The 25,280-nt window shown below is 42.2% G+C and overlaps 1 protein-coding gene across 6 annotated transcripts in view; it reads right to left on the bottom strand.

Annotated features, from left to right (window-relative positions):
- The window catches only part of LOC126458295 (Fanconi anemia group A protein-like), a 240,518-nt gene that overhangs the window by 127,603 nt on the left and 87,635 nt on the right, over positions 1-25,280 (bottom strand). For 4 of the 6 annotated variants that reach the window (XM_050095235.1, XM_050095238.1, XM_050095236.1 and 1 more), the window contains exons 11-12: positions 24,415-24,538; positions 5,249-5,390 (exon numbers count right to left, since the gene is read on the bottom strand). In XM_050095235.1, the coding sequence (XP_049951192.1) occupies positions 5,249-5,390; positions 24,415-24,538 (266 nt within the window). The remainder of the gene's footprint in view (positions 1-5,248; positions 5,391-24,414; positions 24,539-25,280) is intronic. The other 2 variants (XM_050095240.1, XM_050095239.1) reach the window with 2 other exon arrangements.

Genomic DNA, 25,280 nt, shown 5'->3' with positions numbered 1-25,280 from the left:
CCTATCCATTTCCCTTTTTAAATTTTCTAACGTACCTGCCTGATTAAGGGATCTGACATTCCACGCTCCGATCCGTAGAACACCAGTTTTATTTCTCCTGATAACGATGTCCTCTTGAGTAGTCCCCGCCTGGAGATCCGAATGGGGGACTAATTTACGTCCAGAATATTTTACCCAAGAGGATGCCATCATCATTTAACCATACAGTAAAGCTGCATGATCTCGGGAAAAATCACGGCTGTAGTTTCTCTTTGCTTTCAGCCGTTCGCAGTACCAGCACAGCAAGGCCGTTTTGGTTAGTGTTCCAAGGCCAGATCAATCAATCATCCAGACTGTTGCCCCTACAACTACTCAAAAGACTGCTGCCCCTCTTCAGGAACCACATGTTTGTCTGGCCTCTCAACAGATACCCCTCCGTTGTGGTTGCACCTACGGTACGGCCATCTGTATCGCTGAGGCACGCAAGCCTCCCCACTAACGGCAAGGTCCATGGTTCATGGGGGGAGGATGACCAAACTACACCACACTAATCTGAAATAGAGGGCAGATCCCTAGATCCCTGTCCACAGTTTGTTGTTTTGCACTTCTAACCATTCATTTTCTCACACTGGTACATGATCAAAATATTTGTCATTGAGATGATAGCATGATGGTGACTGGGACAAAGAATCAAGAAGCCCCTTATACACGTATCCATGGCTGCTTCATCAGCTGCATTATTTTTCCATAGCAAGATGTGTCCTGCTACCCAACGGAATATCATCTCTTTAACTTGATTTTGTATGTACTGTATGGAATCTTGGATGTACTGAACCTTATTTCTGCTGGGCACATTTATAAAGTCTTCTGACTTCTACCAGTTCAGAAGTGAGAGAGCTGAGAGCTCATGAAAACATGCATAGGTGGTAAATAACTCTTTCATGTAATGTACAAAAGAACTCTATAATGGAAAGAACATGTGAACAATGTGGGAGCAATCTGGTGAAGGGAAGTCTGAGTAAACTCCACAGAAACTAAATCATAACAATAATAATGATCATGATAATAATAAAATAATAATAATAATAACAAAATTATAAATGAAGAACAAAAAGGCTGTTGCAAAGGAGCACGAGGATGTAAAGAGCAACTGATAATAGATGCAGAGGTGACATATCAAGCTAAAACTAAACAAAGGTCGCTACACTACGCATACATTGATTACCAAAAAGCTTTTGATAGTGTACCCCACTCATGGTTACTACAAATTGGAAATATACAAAGTAGATCCTTAAATTGATACAGTTCCTAAATATGAAAAATTGGAAAACCACAATTAATATACAAACAAATTCAAATAATATCACATCACAGCCAATACAGATTAAGCGTGGAATATACCAAGGAGACTCATTAAGTCCTTTCTGGTTCTGTCTTGCTCTGAACCCACTATCCAACATGCTAAATAATACAAATTATGGATACAATAAATATTACTGGAACATACCAACACAAAATCACAAATTTGCTATACATGGGTGATCTAAAACTACTGGCAGCAACAAATCAACAACTCAACCAATTACTAAAGATAACAGAAGTATTCAGCAATGATATAAAAAAAAAGCATAGTCAAGGGAAAACACACTAAACAAGAAGATTACATATTGGATAACCACAGCGACTGCATAGAAGTGACGGAAAAAACAGATGCCTATAAATATCTAGGATACAGACAAAAAATAGGAATAGATAATACAAGTATTAAAGAAGAGCTAAAAGAAAAATATAGACAAAGACTAACAAAAATACTGAAAACAGAATTGACACCAAGAAACAAGACAAAAGCTATAAATACTTATGCTATACCAATATTGACCTACCCATTTGAAGTAGTGAAATGGAGTAACACAGACCTAGAAGCACTCAATACACTTACACGATCACAATGCCACAAATATAGAATACATCACATACATTCAGAAACAGAAAGATTCACATTAAGCAGAAAGGAAGGAGGAAGGGGATTTATCGACATAAAAAACCTACATTATGGACAGGTAGACAATTTAAGAAAATTCTTTCTAGAACGAGCAGAAACTAGCAAAATACACAAAGCAATCACTCATATAAATACATCGGCTACACCACTACAATTTCATAACCACTTCTACAACCCTTTAGATCACGTAACATCAACAGATACGAAGAAAATAAATTGGAAAAAGAAAACACTACATGGCAAGCACCCGTATCATCTAACACAGCCACACATCGATCAAGACGCATCCAACACATGGCTAAGAAAAGGCAATATATACAGTGAGACGGAGGGATTCATGATTGCAATACAGGATCAAACAATAAACACCAGATATTACAGCAAGCATATTATTAAAGATTCCAATACCACAACAGATAAATGCAGACTTTGCAAACAACAAATAGAAACAGTAGATCACATCACAAGCGGATGTACAATACTAGCAAATACAGAATACCCCACAAGACATGACAATGTAGCAAAAATAATACAACAACAACTTGCCATACAACATAAACTAATAAAACAACACGTTCCCACAAACAAGCATGCACCACAAAATGTACTGGAGAATGACGAATACAAATTATACTGGAACAGAACCATTATAACAGATAAAACAACACCACATAACAAACCTGACATCATACTCACCAATAAAAAGAAGAAATTAACACAACTAATCGAAATATCCATACCCAATACAACAAATATACAGAAGAAAACAGGAGAAAAAATTGAAAAATACATCCAACTGGCTGAGGAAGTCAAGGACACGTGGCATCAGGATAAAGTGGACATTATACCAATTATACAATCAACTACAGGAGTCATACCACAAATATCCACCAGTACATCAACGCAATACAGCTACATCCAAAGTTGTATATACAACTACAGAAATCTGTAATTATTGATACATCCTTTCGTCTTCCCCCCCCCCCCCCCCTTCCCTCTTTCCTGATGAGGCAACAGTTTGTTGCGAAAGCTTGAATTTTGTGTGTATGTTTGTGTTTGTTTGTGTGTCTTTCGACCTGGCAGCGCTTTCGTTTGGTAAGTCACATCATCTTTGTTTTTTGATAAATTTTTCCCACGTGGAATGTTTCCCTCTATTATATTGATACATATTCAATTACCCGAAAGTTCCTAAGTGCAATGTAACATATACCGCACAGTTAAAAGGAAGTCACGCTTGATCAAGGTCTGCGTCACTTTCCATTTTTGACCAGACACAACGTCTGAGAAAAGAAAGAATAATAATAATAATAATAATAATAATAATAATAATGCTCAAACAGTCCACGGGGTGTACTGCTGGTCCATAGTCTCCAACGGGCACAATATTTTGGCGATCAGACATGTCGCCATTGTCAGGTGCGCTGACGAACTGAACTCCTGAGGGCGGGCGGCCGTCTTACATCCCTGTCCCTCGAGAGGCGTTCTCTCCGCGGTCCGTGCCCGCATGTCAGCGGTGGGTGAGTGGGTGAGACGCTGGCGTCGCATCTAGTGGTGGCGTCGGTGTAATTGCCTCGTCCATCCTAGTCGCCCATTCATTTCCTTTGCTGAGGGTCTTTTTAATTAGACTCAATGCTGGTTCCCATGCCCTGCTGCTCTTGGGGCAGACTCTCTGCATCAGAGATGGTGCGCGCCTGTGCACCAGTGTTTTTAGCACCCCATTCTTCTGCGCAGGATGGTGGCAGCTATCCGCTTGCAAATACAGGTCGGTGTGTGTTTTCTTCCTGTATACCCCGTGGCCTAGGGTGCCATCCGCTCTAGTTTTGACCATGACATCCAGGAATGGTACTCAAGGCTGCGTCTGGTAAACTGTATCCTCTCACGAACCAAGGCGAGGCTAGCATGCTTCATAATTCTCTTAGCTGCTGCAGAATCCAAGAGATGCGTGACCTCAGCAAAGTTTGGCACAACCTGATCAGTATGACATCTCATCAGAAAAGCATGAGCACTCAGCAAACAGCTCCTTCGGTGGTGCAGCTTGTCGAATTTCTTCATGCTGAGATACATTAACATTACCATTACCATTCCTGGACGTCATGGTCAAAACTAGAGCGGATGGCACCCTGGGCCACGGGGTATACAGGAAGAAAACACACACCGACCTGTATTTGCAAACGGATAGCTGCCACCACCCTGCGCAGAGGAATGGGGTTCTAAAAACACTGGTGCACAGGGCACGCACCATCTCTGACGCAGAGTGTCTGCCCCAAGAGCTGGAACACTTCAAAACTGTATTTGAGAAAAACAGGTACTCGGAATGGCAAATCAGATGTGCTCTCCACCCCACCGCTACAGTACAGTGTGTGGAGACGAAAGAAGTCACGGAGAAAGAGATAGCCACTATCTATATACCGTCTACTGGCGCACTATCAGGGAAAATATTGAGGAAACACTGAGTAGGAACTGTCTTTTGCCCACCAAATAAAACACTATCATTATTGGGAAGTGTCAAAAGACGATCTCGGTTTGCGGAAGGCCTGCATATACCAGATTCCGTGTCAATGTGGGAAGACTTATATTGGACAGACAGTGCACACCTTCGAAGATCATTGCTGAGAACATCAGAGGCACACTCGACATGGGTAGCCCAACAAGTCGGTGGTCGCAGAGCACTGTTTGTCCAAAAATCATGATATGGACTACCAACATACCAGGGTCTTGGCAGAGACATCTAAATACTGGGACAGTGTCATTAGAGAGGCTATCGAAATTCATGCCAGGGATGGACTCATCAACCTAGATTGCGGCTACAACCTCAGCAGGACATGGGAACCAGCATTGAGTCTAATTAAAAAGACACTCAGCAAAGGAAACGAACGGGGGACTAGGGTAGATGAGGCAATTACACCGATGCCACCACAGATGCCGATGCCAGCGTCTCACCGACGGCTGACGCGGGTGTGGACTGCGGACATAACGCCTCGCGAGGAGAGGGGATTTAAGACAGCCGCCCGCCCTCAAGAGTTCAGTTCATCAGCATACCTGACAATGGCGACATGTCTTGTTGCCAAAATGTTGTGCCCGTTGAACACTATAGACTGGCAGTACACCCATGGACTGTTCGAGCAAGAAATACACCGGGAGAAACTGAAGAATCACAATAATAATAATAATAATAATAATAATAATAATAATAATAGTTCATTTACTTTTTTTATGAGATTCTCAACATGGAATATATAAGGACTTTCCATTTTTTTATGGAATTACCTTTGATTTTATCTGGTGCCAAATCCACATCTTTACACAGTGAAGACACAAACAGCAATAATATTTGCCAATTTACTTTAACATCTAAAATAGCTTCATTCACTACTGCAACACTGTCCTTCAGGTTCATAACTTTAGCTATCTGAAAAGGTACGATTCTGTAAGTTCCTCGAAATGACTTCTTTTCTTGAAGTTGTACCAAGTAAATGACAAAAACTTAAAACATAAAAGATTTTTATCATGAGTAAACAGTTGTTTGGTCACTATGGTATTTCAGTGTGTTTCACAGTAATGTCACTTTGCACATAATTAATTGTCTAAAAGTCCAGCTGTGAAAACACTTTTCAGTGCTGATACTCAGTTGGCACAGTAGGTGTGGCAGGCCTACATAGAACAGTGACCCATGTACACGGATCCACACTATAGAATAATCTGTGGCCCCACCTCTTGTAGCAGATAGATAAAATAGAGAAATCCATTTTATCATTTAACTATGGTAATGGAAAGTTCTTAAATAACTATAAATAATAGAAAATGCAAAAGTAATAATAATTAACATATATAGTTGTCAGCAGGCATATAAACAGGCAAGATTGAAAATACTGCAAGCTTCTGGACAAATTCTTCCCCAGAACTAATAGAATACACACACACACACACACACACACACACACACACACACACACACACACACACACACACGTAGCCCTACAACTGCACAGTTACGCTGTGCTGAGCTGTAATTGTGGCATAATGTAGTCAAGTGGCACAATGTAGCTGTGCGGTGTACACAGAGTGTCAGTCTCTCTCTCTCTCTCTCTCTCTCTCTCTCTCTCTGTGTGTGTGTGTGTGTGTGGGGGGGGGGGGGAGTAGGAACATTTTATCTATTCACTCACAAGAAAGATTTATCATAAAGTTACTAACATTTGCAGTCTTGTTATGTTTCTGTTGACTCATCATCTCAACTAAGCAATGTTTGTACTCTTACGCCTTCTATTCTCTATTTGGTTGTTCTCTTGGTCGGGCAGCCACACGTATATGTTCCAATAGTCATTACAAGGGCTAGGACTTTTATGATAGGGAATATATTTTGTTGTAAAACTGACATGTTCCTTAAATATATACAATTTATTGTTATGAAAAACCTAAGTGAATTACTCAATGAAAATAATCAGTTTTTGAAAATATAAAGTAACTGTACAGATAAAATATCCACTCATCAAGCAGCAGCAGTACACACATATAAAGGTATAGAAATTTGTAGGCTTTTACAGTGATACAAACTGAACAGTCCCTCCTTAAAACCTCAGCCCCCTCACAAGGACTAACACCTCAATCCATATAACTTCTTACCCCACCCAAACCACGCACCCCCACCTTTTCCCTTCTCCCTAAGATCCACAAATCTAGTTGGTTAGTTGATGGCTTCAAAGCACCTACCAAATGTATACTGTAATGTTATGCCTATTTATGCAAGCTAATCAGCCACCCAGTATGAGGTAAGACAAATTTGTTGTACGGCTAAACGCTAGTGAGCCCAGATTCGAGTCCAGGTACAAAGACTAGCAGCATCACCAGATGTGGGTAATCCCAGTATGGGGAATTTTTATGATGGATGGTCACTTAGGAGGGCATAAAGTGCTGCAAGAAATGGCAGACTGTCAGACAATCTCAAAGGCGGCTAAGTTGCAACTCTCCAAACTTCGATAATAAATCACAGTTACATATTAAAGTGGAGCCGAATACATCAGCGATCCCAGAAAAACAAGGCATGTCCAAGGACACAACAACATTATCTTTAACACTACAGAAGTTATTACTTCTCAGTGATAAATGTTTTCACAATGAACCTCTGAATTAATAACTTTTAAATGCTTCATGCAATTGCAACAAACGATATCTCAGATGATAGCATTGCAGTAACATTGCAGTATAGCCATCATCTCTGGAAGGTTTTTTATGATAGTGCATATATTTTGTTGTAAAACTGACAAGTTCCCTAACAGCAGAAACAGTTAGGTACCGTCACAGTTGGGGGTTTGTCTGAGATATGAATGCAATCCTGTTACAATTACAATTCTAATTCTAATACTTTACAATATTCTGTGCTCCAGATCCAAAATCTAGTGCATGATAGGCAGTTTGCATGGGAGCTCTGAGCATAAGATTTTGCAGCTGCTGCATGCATGAGAGTCTGTAGCAAAAGCTAGGTGTGGGGAAGCTCGTCACGGAACTTTAAGAAAGAAGATCACGCAAAGGCATGTTGAGTTCAAGTCTGCTGTGGCCAGCAGCAGTTGAGACCTCAATGGCGGCATACAGGCAGTGATGGCCATGGTAACGCGGGCCACCAGCGGTGACTTTGAGTTCGCCAGCATCAACACTTCGGCAGCAGCAGTACAGCACAAACAATCAGCATGACTGACAAGTTATGTATTTGCACTGATAGCATTAATATGTGAGAACCCACAGGGTCATCGTCAGTGATGGAGCTTCCAACGATTAAGCAATTACCCAGCATGAGTGATTCAGATAATGTTAGTGGGACAGTTAGTCCAAAATCTGAATGTGTTGATGTTGACAGAGACAATATTAGTGGGGCAAATAGTCTGAAATCAGAGAAAGGAGATGTAACTGCAAATAATTCAATGGGATGGTTAAGTGAAATTCTGACAAACTTGTACTCGATACTGGGATACTGGGTACAGAGTTAGGTTCAATAAAAACAGACAGACAAGTGTAGCAGAAAGTGTAAAAGCTGAAGTGAAGAAAATTAAATCCAATGTGGAAGGGATGATAGCTTCAAAATTAGAAGCTATAAGGTAAGATGTAGGCAAAATTTCTTACAAGGTTGGCCTGATTAACACCAGATTTGACAGACTGGAAAAATATTTCAGGGACAAGTTCGAAAAGATACATTATTAGCCTGGTGGTGATGTTAAGGACTGTGCACTGAGGCAAAATGCACTTGAGGACAAGCTCTCAACTGCAATATTGCAATGGTACCTAATGATTACAGCTGTGTAGTTGCTTTTCTAAATGGCATCCCTTACAAGAAAACCAGTTGCGTCTTTACCTGTGGTTACTTGTACTTTGATGGCCTGGGCTGGCTGGACAGAAGAATAAAAAGTATGAGCCAGCCACTCTGCAACACACAAAAACTCCAGCCTAAGAACACAAGGCAGAGAAATGCAGATGGTCAAATGACAAACATACAGTCGAGCAGACAGCACCAAAGGAAGTGAGGAAGAGTTAAAATGCTAGTAGGGTGAAGGCCTGGTAGAGAAGGCCACATGCCCACTCTTAGATAGAGTGATAAAAACCTCTCTCTTGAATAAAACTGAAAACTAGATCAGCCATTGAAGCACTGACGCCCAGCATTGTGGGGAGTGCTTCAGGAAGGTCAAAAGATTGCCTTAGGGTAGCTAGATTGGGACAGTCCTACAAGAGGTCGACTACGGTCAATCTAGAGCAGCAGTGACAGTGGATTGGGTCCTTGCAATGGAGGATGTGACCATGAGTCAGCCAAGTGTGGTCAAAGCGCAGCTGGCAAAGGACAACGAAGTCCCAGCAAGTGGCTCACATGGATGACATCCACACATTCCTTGTTTCCTTTATGGCACACAATTTATTCGGCATACTGAGGGAGTGCCATTTGGTATTGCAGATCCAAAAAACTTTACAGCATAAGACCGATTGGAGACCAGATTCTGGAAAACCGATCTTCAGACTCACTTTACAAGTATCCTCTTCAGCCAGCTTGTCAGCAAGTTCATTTCCTGGGATTCCAACATGTGCTGGGTTCCAGACGAAGACCACTGACCATCCACATTGTTCGAGGGCATAAACGGAGCCTTGGATGGCCATTACCAAAGGATGGTGTGGATAGGACTGCTCAAGAGCTTATAAGGTGCTCAAGGAGTCGCTACAAATGAGGAAGGACCCCTTGGTCCAGGAACGGATATGTTTAAGAGCACAGGAGATGGCTACCAACTCGGCAATGAAAACACTGCAGCCAATGGCAAGGAGTAGTAGTCAGTATGTCCAGCATGAGCATAAGTGAAGCCAATATGACCATTGTCCATTGAGCGATCAGTGTAAACTATTTTTGAGCCCTGGAACTCACCGAGAATAAAGAATAACTGGCAGCAGAGGGCCTCAGGAGGAACAGAATCTTTTGGGCCTTGTGATAGATCCAGGCGAAGCTGCGGCTGAGGCAAGGACCATGGAAGTGTAAATGAGTCCACGCGGAGGAAAGGTGGGAGAAAGAAAGACTGAGTTCGGAGAGAAGGGAGCAGACGACAGACTGCAATTGTAATCCCTGATTCAGGCTGCTGTTGCCGGAGATGGACTGCTGCGTTTGCAGGCAGTAGTTGTCACCTGATCTGCAATGGAGGAACCTCAGCTTCCATGAGAAGCTATTCACTGGGCTCATTTGGAAAGCTCCCGTCACGAAACAAATTCCACAATGGTGTATAGGATCCAGCATCTGAAATGTTTGTTGAGGGTGATGCTGAACCATACGCCAGGCTCCCTTAGTCAAGATTGGACTGTAGAGGGGCTTTGTGCAGCTGCAAAAGTGTAGTCAGTGTAGTCAGTGTGACTAAGTCAGCGAAGAAAGTTAAGATTCCACCAGCACTTTTGCTTAAGCTGACGAAGATGGAGAAGCCAAGCTAAATGGGCATCGAAAAACAGTCCTAAAAACCCATAAGTCTCCACTACGTTAAGTAGCTGGTCGTCAAGGTAAAGTTCTGGAATGGGGTGGACAGGATGGCGATGACAGAATCGCATGACGCAAGTCTTGGTGGTTGAAAACTCAAAGTCATGGGTCACGGCCTTTGACTGCACTTTCTGTATGGCTCCCTGCAGTCACTGTTCAGCCACACCAACAGCAGATGAGCAAAAGGACAAACAAAAGTCGTCAGTATATAAGAAGTGTGATACTGAGGACCCCACTGCTGCTGCGAGACCATTAACGGCCATTAAAAAGAGTGGGACGCCTAGTATGAGCCCTGTGGGACCCGTTCTCTTAGATACGGAGGGAACTGTGTGAAGGACTGACACAAACTCTGAAGTTGTGGAGTGACAAAAGGTTCTGTGTAAAAATCTGGAGTGGGCCCTGGAGACCCTACTTGTGCAAAGTAGCAAGAATGTGGTGTTGCCAAGTGGTGTCACAGGCTTTCTTCAGCAATAAGGTGATGACAGTGGGAAAAGGCCGTTCCGATGGCGGACTCCAGGTATACCAAGTTGTCAATGGTGGAGAGACCTTGTTGAAAACTGCTCTAGCACAGAACCAGAAGCCCCCGAGACCCAAGGAGTCAACACAACTGCTGGCTCACCAAACGTTCAAGCAGCCAGCACAGAATGTTGCTCTGGCTAATAGGACAGTAAATACCCATATCCAGTGAGTTCTTACAAGATTTTAGCATTGGAACGATGATACTTTTGTGCCATTGTAATGGGAATTTGCCATCACTCCAGAAGCAGTTGAATAGGGCAAGGAGGTGGCGCTGGTAAACTCCTGGCAGATGTTTAATCATTTGATGATGGAGGCAGTCTGGTTGGTTGGTTGTTTTGGGGAAGGAGACCAGGCAGTGAGGTCATCGGTCTCATCGGATTAGGGAACGACGGGGAAGGAAGTCGGCCGTGCCCTTTGAAAGGAAGGAAGCAGTCTGGCCCAGGGGATGTGTCTGGACAATCAGCAAGGGCACTAAGAAATTCCCACTTAGTGGATAGAGCATTATATGGCTCAGGGTGGAGTGTAGCAAATGATAGGCATTGTCATTCGACCAATTGTTCTAGGAGACGAAAGATGGGGTGGTAAGTCACAGATGCAGAGTTTAGAGCACAATGCTCAGCCAAATGATCTGCGATTATGTTTGGGTCAGTATATACAGCTCCACATGAGGCAATCCCAGATATACTCCTGCATGGACCATGGAGCATGGACCTTGCTGTTGGTGGGAAGGCTTGCGTGCTTCAGTGATATAGATAGCTCTACCACAGGTGCAACCAAAACAGAGGGGTATCTGTTGAGAGACAAGACAAACATATGGTTCCTGAAGAGGGGCGCCAACCTTTTCAGTAATTGCAGGGGGGACAGTCTGGATGATTGACTGATCTGGCCTTGCAACATAAACCAAAACGGCCTTGCTATGCTGGTACTGCGAATGGCTGAAAGCAAGGGGAAACTACAGCTGTAATTTATTCTGAGTACATGCAGCTTTACTGTATGCTTAAATCATGAAGGCATTCTCTTGGTTAAAATATTCCGGAGGCAAAATAGTCCCCCATTTGGATCTCCGGGCAGGAACTACTCATGAGGACGTCATTATCAGCAGGAACAAAACTGGCACTGTACAGGTTGGTGCATGGAATGTCAAACCCCTTAATCGGGCTGGTACGTTAGAAAATTTAAAAAGGGAAATGGATAGGTTAAAGTTAGACATAGTGGGAATTAGTGAAGTTCGGTGGCAGGAGGAACAAGACTTCTGGTCAGATGAATACAGGGTTATAAACATAAAATCAAATAAGGGTAATGCAGGAGTAGGTTTAAAATAATAGGAACACAGATAAGCTACTATGAACAGCACAGTGAATGCATTATTGTAGCCAAGATAGACATGAAGCCCACACCTAGCACAGTTGTACAAGTTTATATGCCAGCTGGCTCCGCAGATGATGAAGAGATTGAAGAAATGTGATGATGATGATGATGATGATGATGATGATAATGATGATGATGAGTCCCATACTTCTTTACAGAGCGTATGGGAGCGATGTAGGAGACCCACGCCGCCTTACTAGGCAAGGTCCTAGTGGAGGTGGTTTGCATTGCCTTCCTCCGATGAAGAAATGTATGATGCAATAAAAGAAATTATTCAGATAGTTAAGGGAGACAAAAATTTAATAGTCACGGGGGACTGAAATTCAATAGTAGGAAAAGGAAGAGAAGGAAAAGTAGCAGGTGAATATGGACTGGGGATTAGGAAGGAAAGAGGAAGCCACCTGGTACAATTTTGCATAGAGCATAACTTAATCATAGCTAACACTTGGTTTAACAATCATGAGAGAAGGTTGTATATGTGGAAGAGGCCTGGAGACACTGGAAGGCTTCAAATAGATTATATAATGGTAAGATAGAGATTTAGGAACCAGGTTTCAAACAGTAAGACATTTGCAGGAGTACATGTAGACTCTGATCACAATTTATTGATTATGAACTATAGACTAAACCTGAAGAAACTGTAAAAGAGTAGGAATTTAAGGAGATGTTACATGAATAAACTGAAAGAACCAGAGGTTGTACAGTCTTTCAGGGAGACCATAAGGGAATGATTGACAAAAACAGAGAAAAGAGATACAATAGAAGAAGAATGGGTAGCATTGGGAGATGAAATAGTGAGGCCACAGAGGATCAAGTAGGTAAAAAGGTGAGGGCTAGTAGAAATCCATGGGTAACAGAAGAGATACTGAATTTCATTGATGAAAGGAAAAATATATAAAAGTGCAGTAAATGAAGCAGCAAAAAGGAATACAAACGTCTCAAAAATGAGATCGACAGGAAGAGCAAAATGACTAAGCAGAAATGGCTAGAGGACAAATACAAGGATGTAGACGCATGTACCACTAGGTGTAAGATAGATACTGCCTACAGGAAAATTAGAGAGACTTTTGGAGAAAAGAGAACCACTTGATGAATATCAAGAGCTCAGATGGAAAACCAGTCCTAAGCAAAGAAGGCAAAGCGGACAGGTGGAAGGAGTATAAAGAGGGTCTACACAAGGGTGATGTACTTGAGAGCAAAATTATAGAAATGAAGGACGACATAGATAAAGATGATGTGGGAGATACAATGCTGTGTGAAGAATTTGACAGAGCATTAAAAGACCTAAGTTGAAACGAGGCCTCGGGAGTAGACAACATTCCTTTAAAACCACTGATAGCCTTGGGAGAGCCAGTCATGACAAAACTTGTCCATCTGGTGAGAATGATGTACAAGACAGGCAAAATACCCTCAGACTTCAAGAAGAAATAATAATTCCAATCCCAAAGAAAGAGGTGTTGACAGATGTGAAAATTACTGAACTATCAGTTTAATATGTCATGGCTGCAAAATACTAACACGAATTCCTTACAGACGAATGGAAAAACTGGTAGAAGCCGACCTCGGGAAAGATCAGTTTGGATTCTGTAGAAATGTTGGAACATGTGAGGCAATACTGACCTTATGACTTATCTTAGAAGATAGATTAAGGACAGGCAAACGTACATTTTTAGCATTTGTAGACTTAGAGAAAGCTTTTGACAATGTTGACTGGAATACTCTCTTTCAAATTCTGAAAGTGTCAGGATAAAATACAGGGAGCAAAAGGCTATTTATGTACAGAAACGAGATGGCAGTTAAAAGAGTTGAGAGGCATGAAGGGGTAGCACTGATTGAGAAGGGAGTGAGACAGGGTTGTAGCCTATCTCCGATGTTATTCAATCTGTGTACTGAGCAAGCGGTAAAGGAAACAAAAGAAAAATTTGGTAGGTGATGCTGAGGAAAATAGATTAGGAAATGAGATACTTAAAGTAGTAAATGAGTTTTGCTGTATGGGAAGCAAAATAACTGATGACAGTCAGAGTAGGGACGATATAAAATGTAAACTGGCTATGGCAAGGAAAGCATTTCTGAAGAAGAGCAATTTGTTAACATGAGTATAGATTTAAGTGTCAGGAAGTCTTTCTTCAAAGTATCTGTATTGAGTGTAGCCATGTTGGAAGTGAAATATGAATAATAACTAGTTTAGGCAAGAAGAGAATAGAAGCTTTTGAAATGTGGTGCTACAAAAGAATGCTGAAGATTTGATGGATAGATCATGTAACTAATGAGGAGGTACAGAACAGAATTGGGGAGAAGAGGAATTTGCGTGACAACTTGACTGGAAGAAGGGATTGGTTGGTAGGAAACATTATGACACATCAAGGGATCACCAATTTAGTATTGGAGGGAAGTGTGGAGGGTAAAAATCATAGGGGGAGACCAAGAGATGAATACACTAGGCAGATTCAGAAGGATGTAGGTTGCAGTAGTTATTCAGAGATGAAGAGGCTTGCACAGGATAGAGTAGCATGGATAGCTGCATCAAACCAGTCTCTGATATCTGTAAAGGTGTCTGAGTTTACTCCAGACCTGGGAAGGAGAGGTTCGTGTTCCAATGCTGGAGACAAGTCGCTCCCAACACTCCTGCTTCCGTCGTCTGATTACTTGATGGACACGGGCATGGTGCCATTTGAAGGCAATGAGGCACTCCAGGGCTGGGTGCCACTTATGACATTGGAGGGTCTGCCTATGGTTTCTAATGGCCGCTCTGATTTCCAGTGACCACCAAGGCGCCGTCTTCTGCTGGGGGCAACCTGAGGAACATGAGGTTGCCAATTCAGCTACAGAAACAGTGGTATTAGTAATGTTCCAGATCACCTCATTGCTGGTGCCATGCAACAGGTATCCAACAGTGGTGACAGATGTGAAAGTGTCCCAGTCAGCATTGGTAAGAGCCCATCTGGCCAACTGACATGAAGCGTAATGCCGGGGGACAGACAGGAAGAGTGGAAAGTGGTCACTACCACAGCAGCTGTTGTGAGCTCTCCAGTGGACAGACAGCACAAGGCTAGAACTCAAAACGAGAGATCAATGACCAAGTATGTGCCACACTGAAATGTGTGGGGGCACCTGTATTTAGGAGGCAAATGTTACATTGAGTTAGTAGACTCTTGACATCTTTACCATGGCCAGCAATCTTGGTTCCACCACCACACAAAGGGTTATAGCCACTGAAATCACCCAAAAGCAAAAAAGGTGGGGGGAGATGAGAAATTAGTGCAGCCAAAACATGTCATAGCATGTCGCCATCTGGAGGAAGGTAGATATTGCAGATGACAAGTTCCTGTGTTGTCTTCACCCTGATAGCCACAGCTTCTCAAGGGGTTTGAAGGGGCACAAGTGTGCTATATATAGAGGTAACGACATATATACACACATAAAAAAAAGTTTTGCATCATACTGGTTCCCAAAACTCCTGAAGACGGACGTTGACTGTGGATATGGTATCACAGACACTGTCCTTTGAGTGTTCAGAGATGTCACTAAACCTGCCCAAAGTCGTAAACAACCATGCATGAGCAGTGCCTGTTAGATGGAGAGGGTCTGACAGCCAATCAGTTCCAGTCATTCCACCGGGAAGGAGGTACACGGCTCATGTTGTCTGTAGTCCAACCATGCCCAGACTGTCAATACCGCAGTTCGATCATGTCCTCATTTTTACTTTGTGCCAGGAAGGGCTCTCAACAAGGGAAGTGTCCAGGTGTCTCAGAGAACCAAGGTGGTGGTGTTCAGACATGGAGGAGATACAGAGAGACAGTACCTGTCAATGAAATGTCTCGCTCATGCCTTCCAAGGGCTACTACTGCAGTGGATGACCGCTACCTACGGATTATGGCTCAGAGGAACCCTGACAGCAGTGCCACCATGTTGAATAATGCTTTCAGTGCAGCTAAAGGACGTCATGTTATGAGTCAAACTGAGCATAATAGGCTGCATCACACGCAACTTCACTCCCGAAATCTATGATGAGGTCCATCTTTGCAAACATGACACCATGCAGCACGCTACAGATGGGCCATAACGAATGGACTGCTCAGGATTGGCATCACATTCTCTTCACCGATGAGTGTCACATATGCCTTCAACCAATCGTCAGAGATGTGTTTGGAGGCAACCTGGTCAGGCTGAACGCCTTAGGCACACTGTACAGTAAGTGCAACAAGGTGGAGGTTCCTTGACGTTTTGGGGTGGCATTATGTAGGGCCATCGTACACCGCTGGTGGTCATGGAAGGCACCACAATGGCTGTATGATACGTGAATGCCATCCTCCGGCCGATAGTGCAACCGTATCGGCAGCATATTGGCGAGGCATTCGTCTGCATGAACGACAATTCGCACCCCCCATCGTGCACATCTTGTGAATGACTTTCTTCAGGATATGACATCGCTCGACTAGAGTAGCCAGCATGTTCTCCAGACACGAACCCTACTGAACATGCCTGGGATAGATTGAAAAGGGCTGTTTATGGACAACATGATCCACCAACCACTCTGAGGGAACTACGCCGAATCACAGTTGAGGAATGGGACACTCTGGACCAACAATGCCTTGATGAACTTGTGGATAGTATGCCACGACGAATACAGGGGTACATCAATGCAAGAGGACATGCTACTGGGTATAAGAGGTACCAGTGTGTACAGCAATCTGGACCAGCACCTCTGAAAGTCTCGCTGTATGGTGGTACAACATGCAATGTATGGTTTTCATGAGTAATAAAAAGGGTGGAAATGATGTTTATGTTGATCTCTATTCCAATTATCTGTACAGGTTCCAGAGCTCTCGGAACCAAGGTAATGCAAAACTTTTTTTGATCTTTGTACATACTTTAGTAACAGCCCTGATAGCCATGGACGGCGGGCATCTGCATTGCTGGAAACCAGGTTTCCTGGGGGGCCAAGCAGGAAGCAGGTGTAAGGCTTAAGAGTTGTCATAGCTCAGCAGGGTGGTTGAAAAAACTGCCGCAGTTCCACTGGAAGATGATGCTTTCTGTAGTCTGGGAAGGCATGAAGGGACCAAGGAGGCTATTTATGTCACATCGTGACCTTCTGCCACCAGCTGAGTACTGGTATCCATTTCCATTGTCTTTGAGGTGTCGGTAAGATCTAGGTCCTTGGGGGACACTAAAATCTCCACCTCGTCCTCAGGTCTGGAACTAGTAGGGAATGGTGACTGGGGGACCACCAATGTCACACGATTCATAACAGTCTTCTTCTTGGACCGTTTGCCCTCTCGCTGCCTGTAGGGGCTTGCTGGGAGGGCTTCTCTGAGGTAGCTTTAGGTACAGATAAAGACCATGAAGCCCTTCGATTAGCAGCTTGTGACTCCTTCAGCCACTGGCTGGTGTCCACATTTGCATGTGGAGCTCTGAGACCTTTGAAGATAGAGTCCTAAGAGACCCATTCTGTGCAAGAGGAGCTGGAGGAGGCTGCTGCGTCTCCATCTGGGAGGTGGGGACTGATGTCCCCCATTTGGGGGGGGGGGGGGGGGGGGTCCCCAAGGTAGGTGTTTTGGAGGCAACGGACGAAGAGCTGCTCCACACCACCAGGGGGTGGGGGGGGGGAATGTAGTGAGGTGGCCCTGAGAGCCCACTGTAGGAGGCTTAGCTGAGGGAACTACCACTGTAGTGAGGGCAATGCCATTGTAGCTGCTGTGTAGGATGACAGCATCCAAATGGGTTTCAGCCTTTTGTATTTCTGTTTAACCTCTTGGTATATCAGCCTGTTCAGGATCTTGTACTCCATAATTTACCTCTCCTTTTGGAGCACCACGCAGTCTGGCGAGCAGGGGGAGTGGCACTCTCCACAGTTGACACAGGTGGGAGTGGGGGCTCATGGAGTTTTTGGATGCAGGGGACATTGGCAGTCTCTACATGTAGCGCTAGAATTGCACCCAGAAGATGCATGCCTGAATTTCAAACACTTAGGGCACATCAAAATATAATCACCTTGACCTTTCCAGGCAATGAATCACACTCAAAGGCCAAGATGAAGGCAGTGGTAGCAACCCAATTATCTTTAGGTCCCCTATAGATGCACTGGACGAAGTGAATACCTCGCCATTCTAAATTGGTGTGTAGCTCATCACTGGACTGCAATAGGTGTCTATGGAAAATAATCCCCTGGATTATGTTTAGACTTTTATGGGGGTGACAAACAGGAATACCACCCAGCTTGTCACACGCATGCAACATCCATGACTGGACTGGGGATGCTGTCTCAATTAGGATTGACCCATTTCGCATTTTGGACAGCCCAGCCACTAACCCAAACTTCTCCTCTGGGTTTCAACAAAAAATAGAGGCTTTGGAGCCAGAAAGGAGTCCCCATCACTTCTGCAGCAAACTAAGTATTGAGGCGAATACGGCTCTCTTTCGTCCATAGCCTTATGTTCCTCCCATGGTGTAGTGAGGGAGGAAAACGCTTTTGGAGTCGTACGTCTCAGCATTAAAATCTACCTTGCCTTTCTTGGAGACTGCTCGGGACATTTGGTCACAAGCAGAAGATGACTTGATCCACATCACTATGGGTCATCTGCCCTGATGCCACCCATTCCGATCAGGGGTTCTCGTCACAGGCACCACTCAACCACAGCATAAATCACATGGTGCGATGGCCATTGTTGAGAGTCTTGATGCCCAAAGAAGACAAGCCTCTACTCCTTGGCATATATGGGGAGTTTGCAGCTCAGGCATCAGCAGTGTGATCCCTATCTTGTCAGGGGGCTACAACCAGGTGGGTACACGACGATCCCTCGATGACGACTGGCTACTGTGTTGAATATTGGGTGCAAAAAGATCCATTATTATGAAGGGTGCAGAAGAGGACAGTGGACAATGGGAAAATATGATGCACACCATAAGGTGTCCTCGCTCAAAGAGCTGGAATACAAGTGAAGTTGCAGAGCCATAACAGTAATAGGTAGATAGGTCTCAATGGACAATGGATATGTGATGCACCACGTAAGGTGTCCTTCCCCATGTGGCCCGCACAGGAAAAATTTCAAAAGTGTAGAGGTTCAATCCTAAAAGGGGACTGTAGTATACTAAGTCAAAAAGTAGTAGACTCCTTTTAGTCACCTTTTATAACAAGCAAGAACACCTCGGGTCCATTCTAACATCCCAATCTACAGAGGGAGACAGAAGTGTCTTTTAGTTCTCTTTTCAATTGTGGTGTCCGCCAAACATGCAACTGACCACTTATAACAGCAATTGCAATCAACACCTAAATAAAGTTATTAGCAAAATAGTGAACTGTTCATTAAATAACTACACTAGTGTGACAATATGAGGTATTGATGCTGTGTTCATTTACTGTGTAATTGTGGCAGAAACAATGTTCTGAAAAACATTCGCATAATGTAAAAGACATAAAAGACTTCAAAAATGAAGAAATAAAATAGATACAGATATGTAGCTTTCAGACACGATAACTTCATGCAATGCTATCATCAGAAGTAATGACTGTTGAAATCACATTAAGCGATTAAAAGTTGTTAATTCAGAGGGTCACTGTGAAAATGTTCATTCGCTGTGAGATATTAACTTCTGTAGTTTTAAAGATATTGTTGTGTCGTTGGAAGCACCTCATTTTTTTGAGATCACAAATGTATTCAGATTTGCATTAATATTTGGTGTAAATTACTGTCAAATCTTAAAGAGCTGTAACGTAGCCACCTTTAAGACTGTCTGACATTCCGCCATTTCTTGGAGCATTGTCTTGTTCTCAAGGCAATCCAAGCAACAGCCATCCAAACTCCCAGCATTGGGATTTACCCACTTCCAGTGACGCTGCTCATCTCTGCACCTGAACACACCTGAGGTGGTACATGACATCCTCGTCAAGCCAACTTGCACCTACCCCAAGCAAGCAAATTCAGCTCTTTCCAATACAAGTACTAGATGGATGAAAACCCATCTACATACTCATAACATTACAATATCTACCACGATCCACATTGTCTGAAATTTGGGTCCATTCCACTTCCACCACACACCTTGCTTGTCATCACTGATGCCACCTCCCTCTACACCAACATCCCCCATGTACATGGTTGGTCTACTGCTGAACATTTCCTCAATCAGTGGCCATTTGGTTCCAAACCTATGACATCCTTCTTGCTCACTTTGATCAACTTTATACCTACCAATAAATACTTTGCCTTTGAGGGACATACATACAAACAGATTAGGGACATGGCCTTGGGAACCAGGATTCCTCATTCCTATGCTAACGTATTCATGGGTCGCTTGGAGGAGGCGTTCCCGGGATCCACAGCCTGCAGCCCCTGGTTTAGAGTATTGCTGTACGGTGAGGCATTCGCATCAGATAGGTTTGTCAGAGGACACTGAAAAAGTTCACAGAGAGGCAGCTCATTTTGTATTATCGCGTAATAGGGGAAAGAAAGCCATGGATATGATACATGATTTGGGGTGGCAGTCACTAAAACAAAGGCGGTTTTTGTTATGGCAGTACCTACTCATGAAATTTCAATCATGAACTTTCTCCTCACAGTGTGAAAATATTTTGTTGGGGCCCATCTATTGCCATATTATATATTTTGTAATAAAATAAGGGAAATCAGATTTAAGTGTTTGCTTTTTCCACATGCTGTTTGAGAGTGGAACAGTAGAGAAGTAGCTAAGGTGGTTCAATGAAATCTCTGTCAGGCACTTAATTGTGAATTGTAGAATAATCATGCAGATGAAGATGTAGATACATAGATGACATCTTTGCCACGAAGACTCATGGTCAGACTGACCTGTTAAAATTCTTGGAATCTCTAAATATATTCTCCAAATTAAATTTCACATGGTCCTATTCCGAATCCGATGCCACTTTCCTTGATGTTAATCCCATCTTCACTGAGGGTCACCAACACAATTCTGTTTACATTAAATCAACTAACACACGACAGTTCTTACATTTTACAGTTACCATCTTTCCCATGTCAAATGTTCCATTCCATACAACCTCAGCATTTGAGACAAATGTATTTGTTCTGATGTAGACTCTTTATAGCAATACATCAGCATTCTCATCTCAGCCTTCATTAGATGTAATTACCCCACCAGCATAGTTCAAAGCAGATTTCCTGGGCTATCACTTCCATTCCTGGTACTGCTGATGCCTTCCAAAAAACTACTACTTTGGAGTACACCTCTTCTCAGTCAGTATTATCCTGGTCTAGGATGTATTAATCAGCTACTTTGACAAGCCCCTGAAATGAGATCCATTCTGTCCGATGTCTTACCCACCACACCTACAATAGCTTTTCATTGCCTTCCCAATCTCTGCAATATCCTTGTCAGATGTTATGATCCTTCTGTGTCCATTTCCCCACTCCATGGCTCCTACCCCTGTGAGCATAACCGGTGGAAGACTTGCCCTAAGCACTCTCCCACCACAATCCATATCGTCCCTGTTAACTGGCAAAACACATACCATAAAAGGGAGGGTAACATGTGAAACAACACAGGCAGTGTACCTACAGTTATGTGAACAATGTTCTGCCTTTTACATTGGTATGACTACCACCAATTTATTAGTTACGGTGAACAGGCATGTTCAGAAGGTGCATACTGGCAAGACACAATACCCTGTTGCAGAGCATACTCTGCAATGTGACAGTCATGCCTTCTGTGGTTTTTTAACCACATGTGACATTTGGATTCTTCCCCCTGACATCTGTTCCCCAGACATCGGTTTCTCATAACTCTGCACGCAGGAACTGGCATTATAACATGTCCTTGTTTGTTACCATCGACCTGGCCTTAACTTACATTAATTTCCTCAGTCTTGGTGTTCCTTTCTTCACTCCCTTCTAGTTTTTTACATCATTTATTTTCTGAATTGTTAATCCTCCTCCCTTCCCCCACCCCTACAACACACAATGGCCTTAGTTTTTATTAACTTGTGCAAAATGCTATGTCAGTAATCTGGTTTTCAAATCTCATCTGGTGCAGTTCCACAATCAGTCTTTCCTTCTCATCCCATCCAGTATGTGTCCCCTGACCTGGAGTTCTCTGCAACTTTTCCAAACTTTCCCCATTTCCTAAGCCTCACCGGTCCTTTTGCTTCACCACACTTCCTTCTCATTCAACCCTTCTGCCTGAAGAGGAAGCCACAGCCTCTGAAAGCTTGCAACTTTCTATGCTTTTATATGGTGACTAAATGAACTAGTGTAATTTGTTATGTCATATCTATACATATGTGGCCATTTCTCTCTGGCAGAGCATATTTGATTAAGTGAATTGTCATATTCATTATAATTTCACTCTTTCAAGAAGTAAAAAACTTTTCTTATGCAATTTGTTTCTTCTGTGTTACATTTCTCCGAATTGTATAAATAATTTTTGCTTTCTTGAAAATGGCCAATATCCACCCTCCCGTTTCACAGGAGATCTTTGGTGGAATTTGGAAGGCTGAAAATGAGGTACTGGCAGAAGCAAATCTGTGAGGATGGGTTGTGAGTTGTGCTTGTGTAGCTCAGTCAGTAGAGCACTTGCCCATGAAAGGCAAAGGTCCTGAATTCATGTCTTGGTATAGCACTTGGTTTTGATCTGCCAGGAAGTTTCCTCTACCTTCCTCTACTATTTCAGTTGAATTCACAACATGGCCCCAATGTTTACATAACTCTAAGTTTTTTTAGCCTACTGTTACTCTATGACTAGGTAGATGCTTAAGCCATTCTCAAACCAGGACTGCAGACAAGTGTCTCACTGTGTTTGAAGTGTGAGCAGTACAGTGCAGGAAAAATGCATGAAGTGAAACAACACATTCAAGTAAAATTACAGCAATGCATGTTCCAATATAGTGAGAAAGTATTTTGGCTGATGGTGAGATACTTGAAAACTGTGTGATGTGAGAGTATCTGAGGAGAAGTCATGTAATGTTCAGCAGCCTGTGGCAACAGAAAAACACAAATGCTGAGTAGAACAGATTGAAAATAGGGAAAACACTACAGCAGAATCTCCTATGGGAATCCTGCCAATCTTATTCACTTTTCTGTGAAGAGCTTTGTACGGGCAAATCTCTTCCTAATCCATCCACATTAAGGAAGTACTCTGACAGCAGAAGCTAACATATTGGACAATAGGTTGCAAATGAAAAAGAGTAGCAATTGATCAAACCACAGACTCTATGAGGACATATATTTCACATGTCATTGTGGAGTCACTGGAAGAAGATCGCCCACACAAATTTTTTTTTATTAACTGTGAACATTAGGAAAAAGCAAATTATTTGCACCATTAGTAAACTGATCAAAATCTCCGCATGCCATGCAGCCCGAAGGCATTAAGGATGACAATTTACTACTCTTTGTAATGGATGCTGCGCCTTCTATGGCGAGTTCTGCCAATTAACTAAAAGCATTATACAGTAAAATAGTGTGTGCGGCTTGTTTAATTTACACCTTACACAGAGCTACAGAAGAGATTATCAGTAAATTCAATGTTGACAAATTCATTGGTTGTGCCAAATAAGTATTTTTTTTTTAAAATCCCTTCATGTGCACAATTTAAGTTGATAGCTGCAGACATTTCCTTATCACCATCTAATATTTAACAAGACAGGGTCCTGGATTGATACCTGCAACTATTACTGCTGGAACTTCAGTGTTCTGAAAATCATAATTGATTCATTCAAAAGCAGTGAAGCCACTTCAGTCAGATTAGACAAAGAATTAATGTCCAATAGTGAAATTTCAGGCAAACTTTCACACATAAAATCAAAATTTGGATTTATTTCCACAGGCATAACTATTATGGGGAAATCAGAAATGCAAATAGAGGAGCAGATAGAACAAGTGAAAAAAACTGAATAAATTATAAGCTTTTTGTAATAAAGTGGGTAGAGAAGTGACAAATAAAATGGAAAAAATTTTAGAAAAAAATGATAAGTACACACAGTGTCCTATTTTAATGATTTTGTTAGGTGAAAAGTCCTCTCTTAATCATTTAGATGTAGATTCAAATGATACCGTCCAATTTAAATACGCTCTTCTTGTGTCAGCTGAAGTAGAAACAAGTTTTTCTAAGTACAAGGCCTTGTAGGCTGACAACAGGAAATCTTTTTTATTTGAAAATTTTCACAAGGTATTCATTGTATATGCAATTTGGAGTTCATAAACTGAAGTAAAAATGAGGATGTACAAAAAACACATCACACATTAACTATGTTCTGATAACGCTAATAAAAAGTAATGGTACAACAACATTAAATTCCACAGTTTAGTTTCTCATACGTATTTCATTCTGAATTACTTAGTTCTTTATCATAAATTGACTTATTGATTAATTTGCAACAGAAATTTTACCTCATTTTGACATTGTTAGGTCATATTCTTTATGCTGTTGTGTATATTTTTGTAAATTTTTAGTCATAACAGCATACTTTTTGTGCATATTATCGCTATTTTTAGATCACAAAAATCCTAGTCCTAGGACTGCACCAAGTAATTGGCCACACAAAGCCAACAAGCATTCAAAATGATCTGATCTAGAAATGAATACTTACTGCAGATAAAAATTTGCTTAATGATTTTGGAGCTGTACTACCTGTCCAGTCTGGTTGTTGTTTAATTACACTGTACATCAACCGTACACTTTCCTCTGTTATTCCCTCTACATCCATTGTCACACTGTAATTAAAAAAAAATGCACATTATCAGTATTACACAGATTATAAATGGGATGTTAATGCATTATGCACTCATTGTGAGAGTTACAACATCAATAGTACAGTAAACTCTTGTAGGAGGAAACATCAACAGATCAGTTGACATACATAACACATAAGCTGTACATAACTTTGCTTTATTGATACAACACCTGGACAGAAAACAGAAATACGAAGTACTACAAACATGGAATAAGAATTACAACACATGCCTCTTATGTTGTTAAAGAGTTCTGTCTATGGCAGCTGTAAGTCAAGGGCATGGCAAATATGTCATGCAGTGATGGTCTTTATTAGCGCTCTGCAGGAAATAAATACCTGGCTCATCAGGCTGATCAGCAGTTCATATCTTGTCATTCTCTATGTTGATTTTTGAAATACAATTGTTACCTCACTCTTCTGAACCTGGACTTTGATTTGGAGCTCCATTTACGTTTTGTCATGCAAGTCAATTCTGCTTTAAATATCACTACTAATTTGGGTTCACATCACATCACATAACTAATGAGGAGGTATTTAATAGGATTGGGGAGAAGAGAAGTTTGTGGCACAACTTGACCAGAAGAAGGGATCGGTTGGTAGGACATGTTCTGAGGCATCAAGGGATCACCAATTTAGTATTGGAGGGCAGCGTGGAGGGTAAAAATCGTAGAGGGAGACCAAGAGATGAATACACTAAGCAGATTCAGAAGGATGTAGGTTGC

The sequence above is a fragment of the Schistocerca serialis genome, chromosome 2, assembly GCF_023864345.2.
Source record: "Schistocerca serialis cubense isolate TAMUIC-IGC-003099 chromosome 2, iqSchSeri2.2, whole genome shotgun sequence".
Lineage (NCBI taxonomy): Eukaryota > Metazoa > Arthropoda > Insecta > Orthoptera > Acrididae > Schistocerca > Schistocerca serialis.
This window is presented reverse-complemented; position numbering and strand designations above follow the sequence as displayed.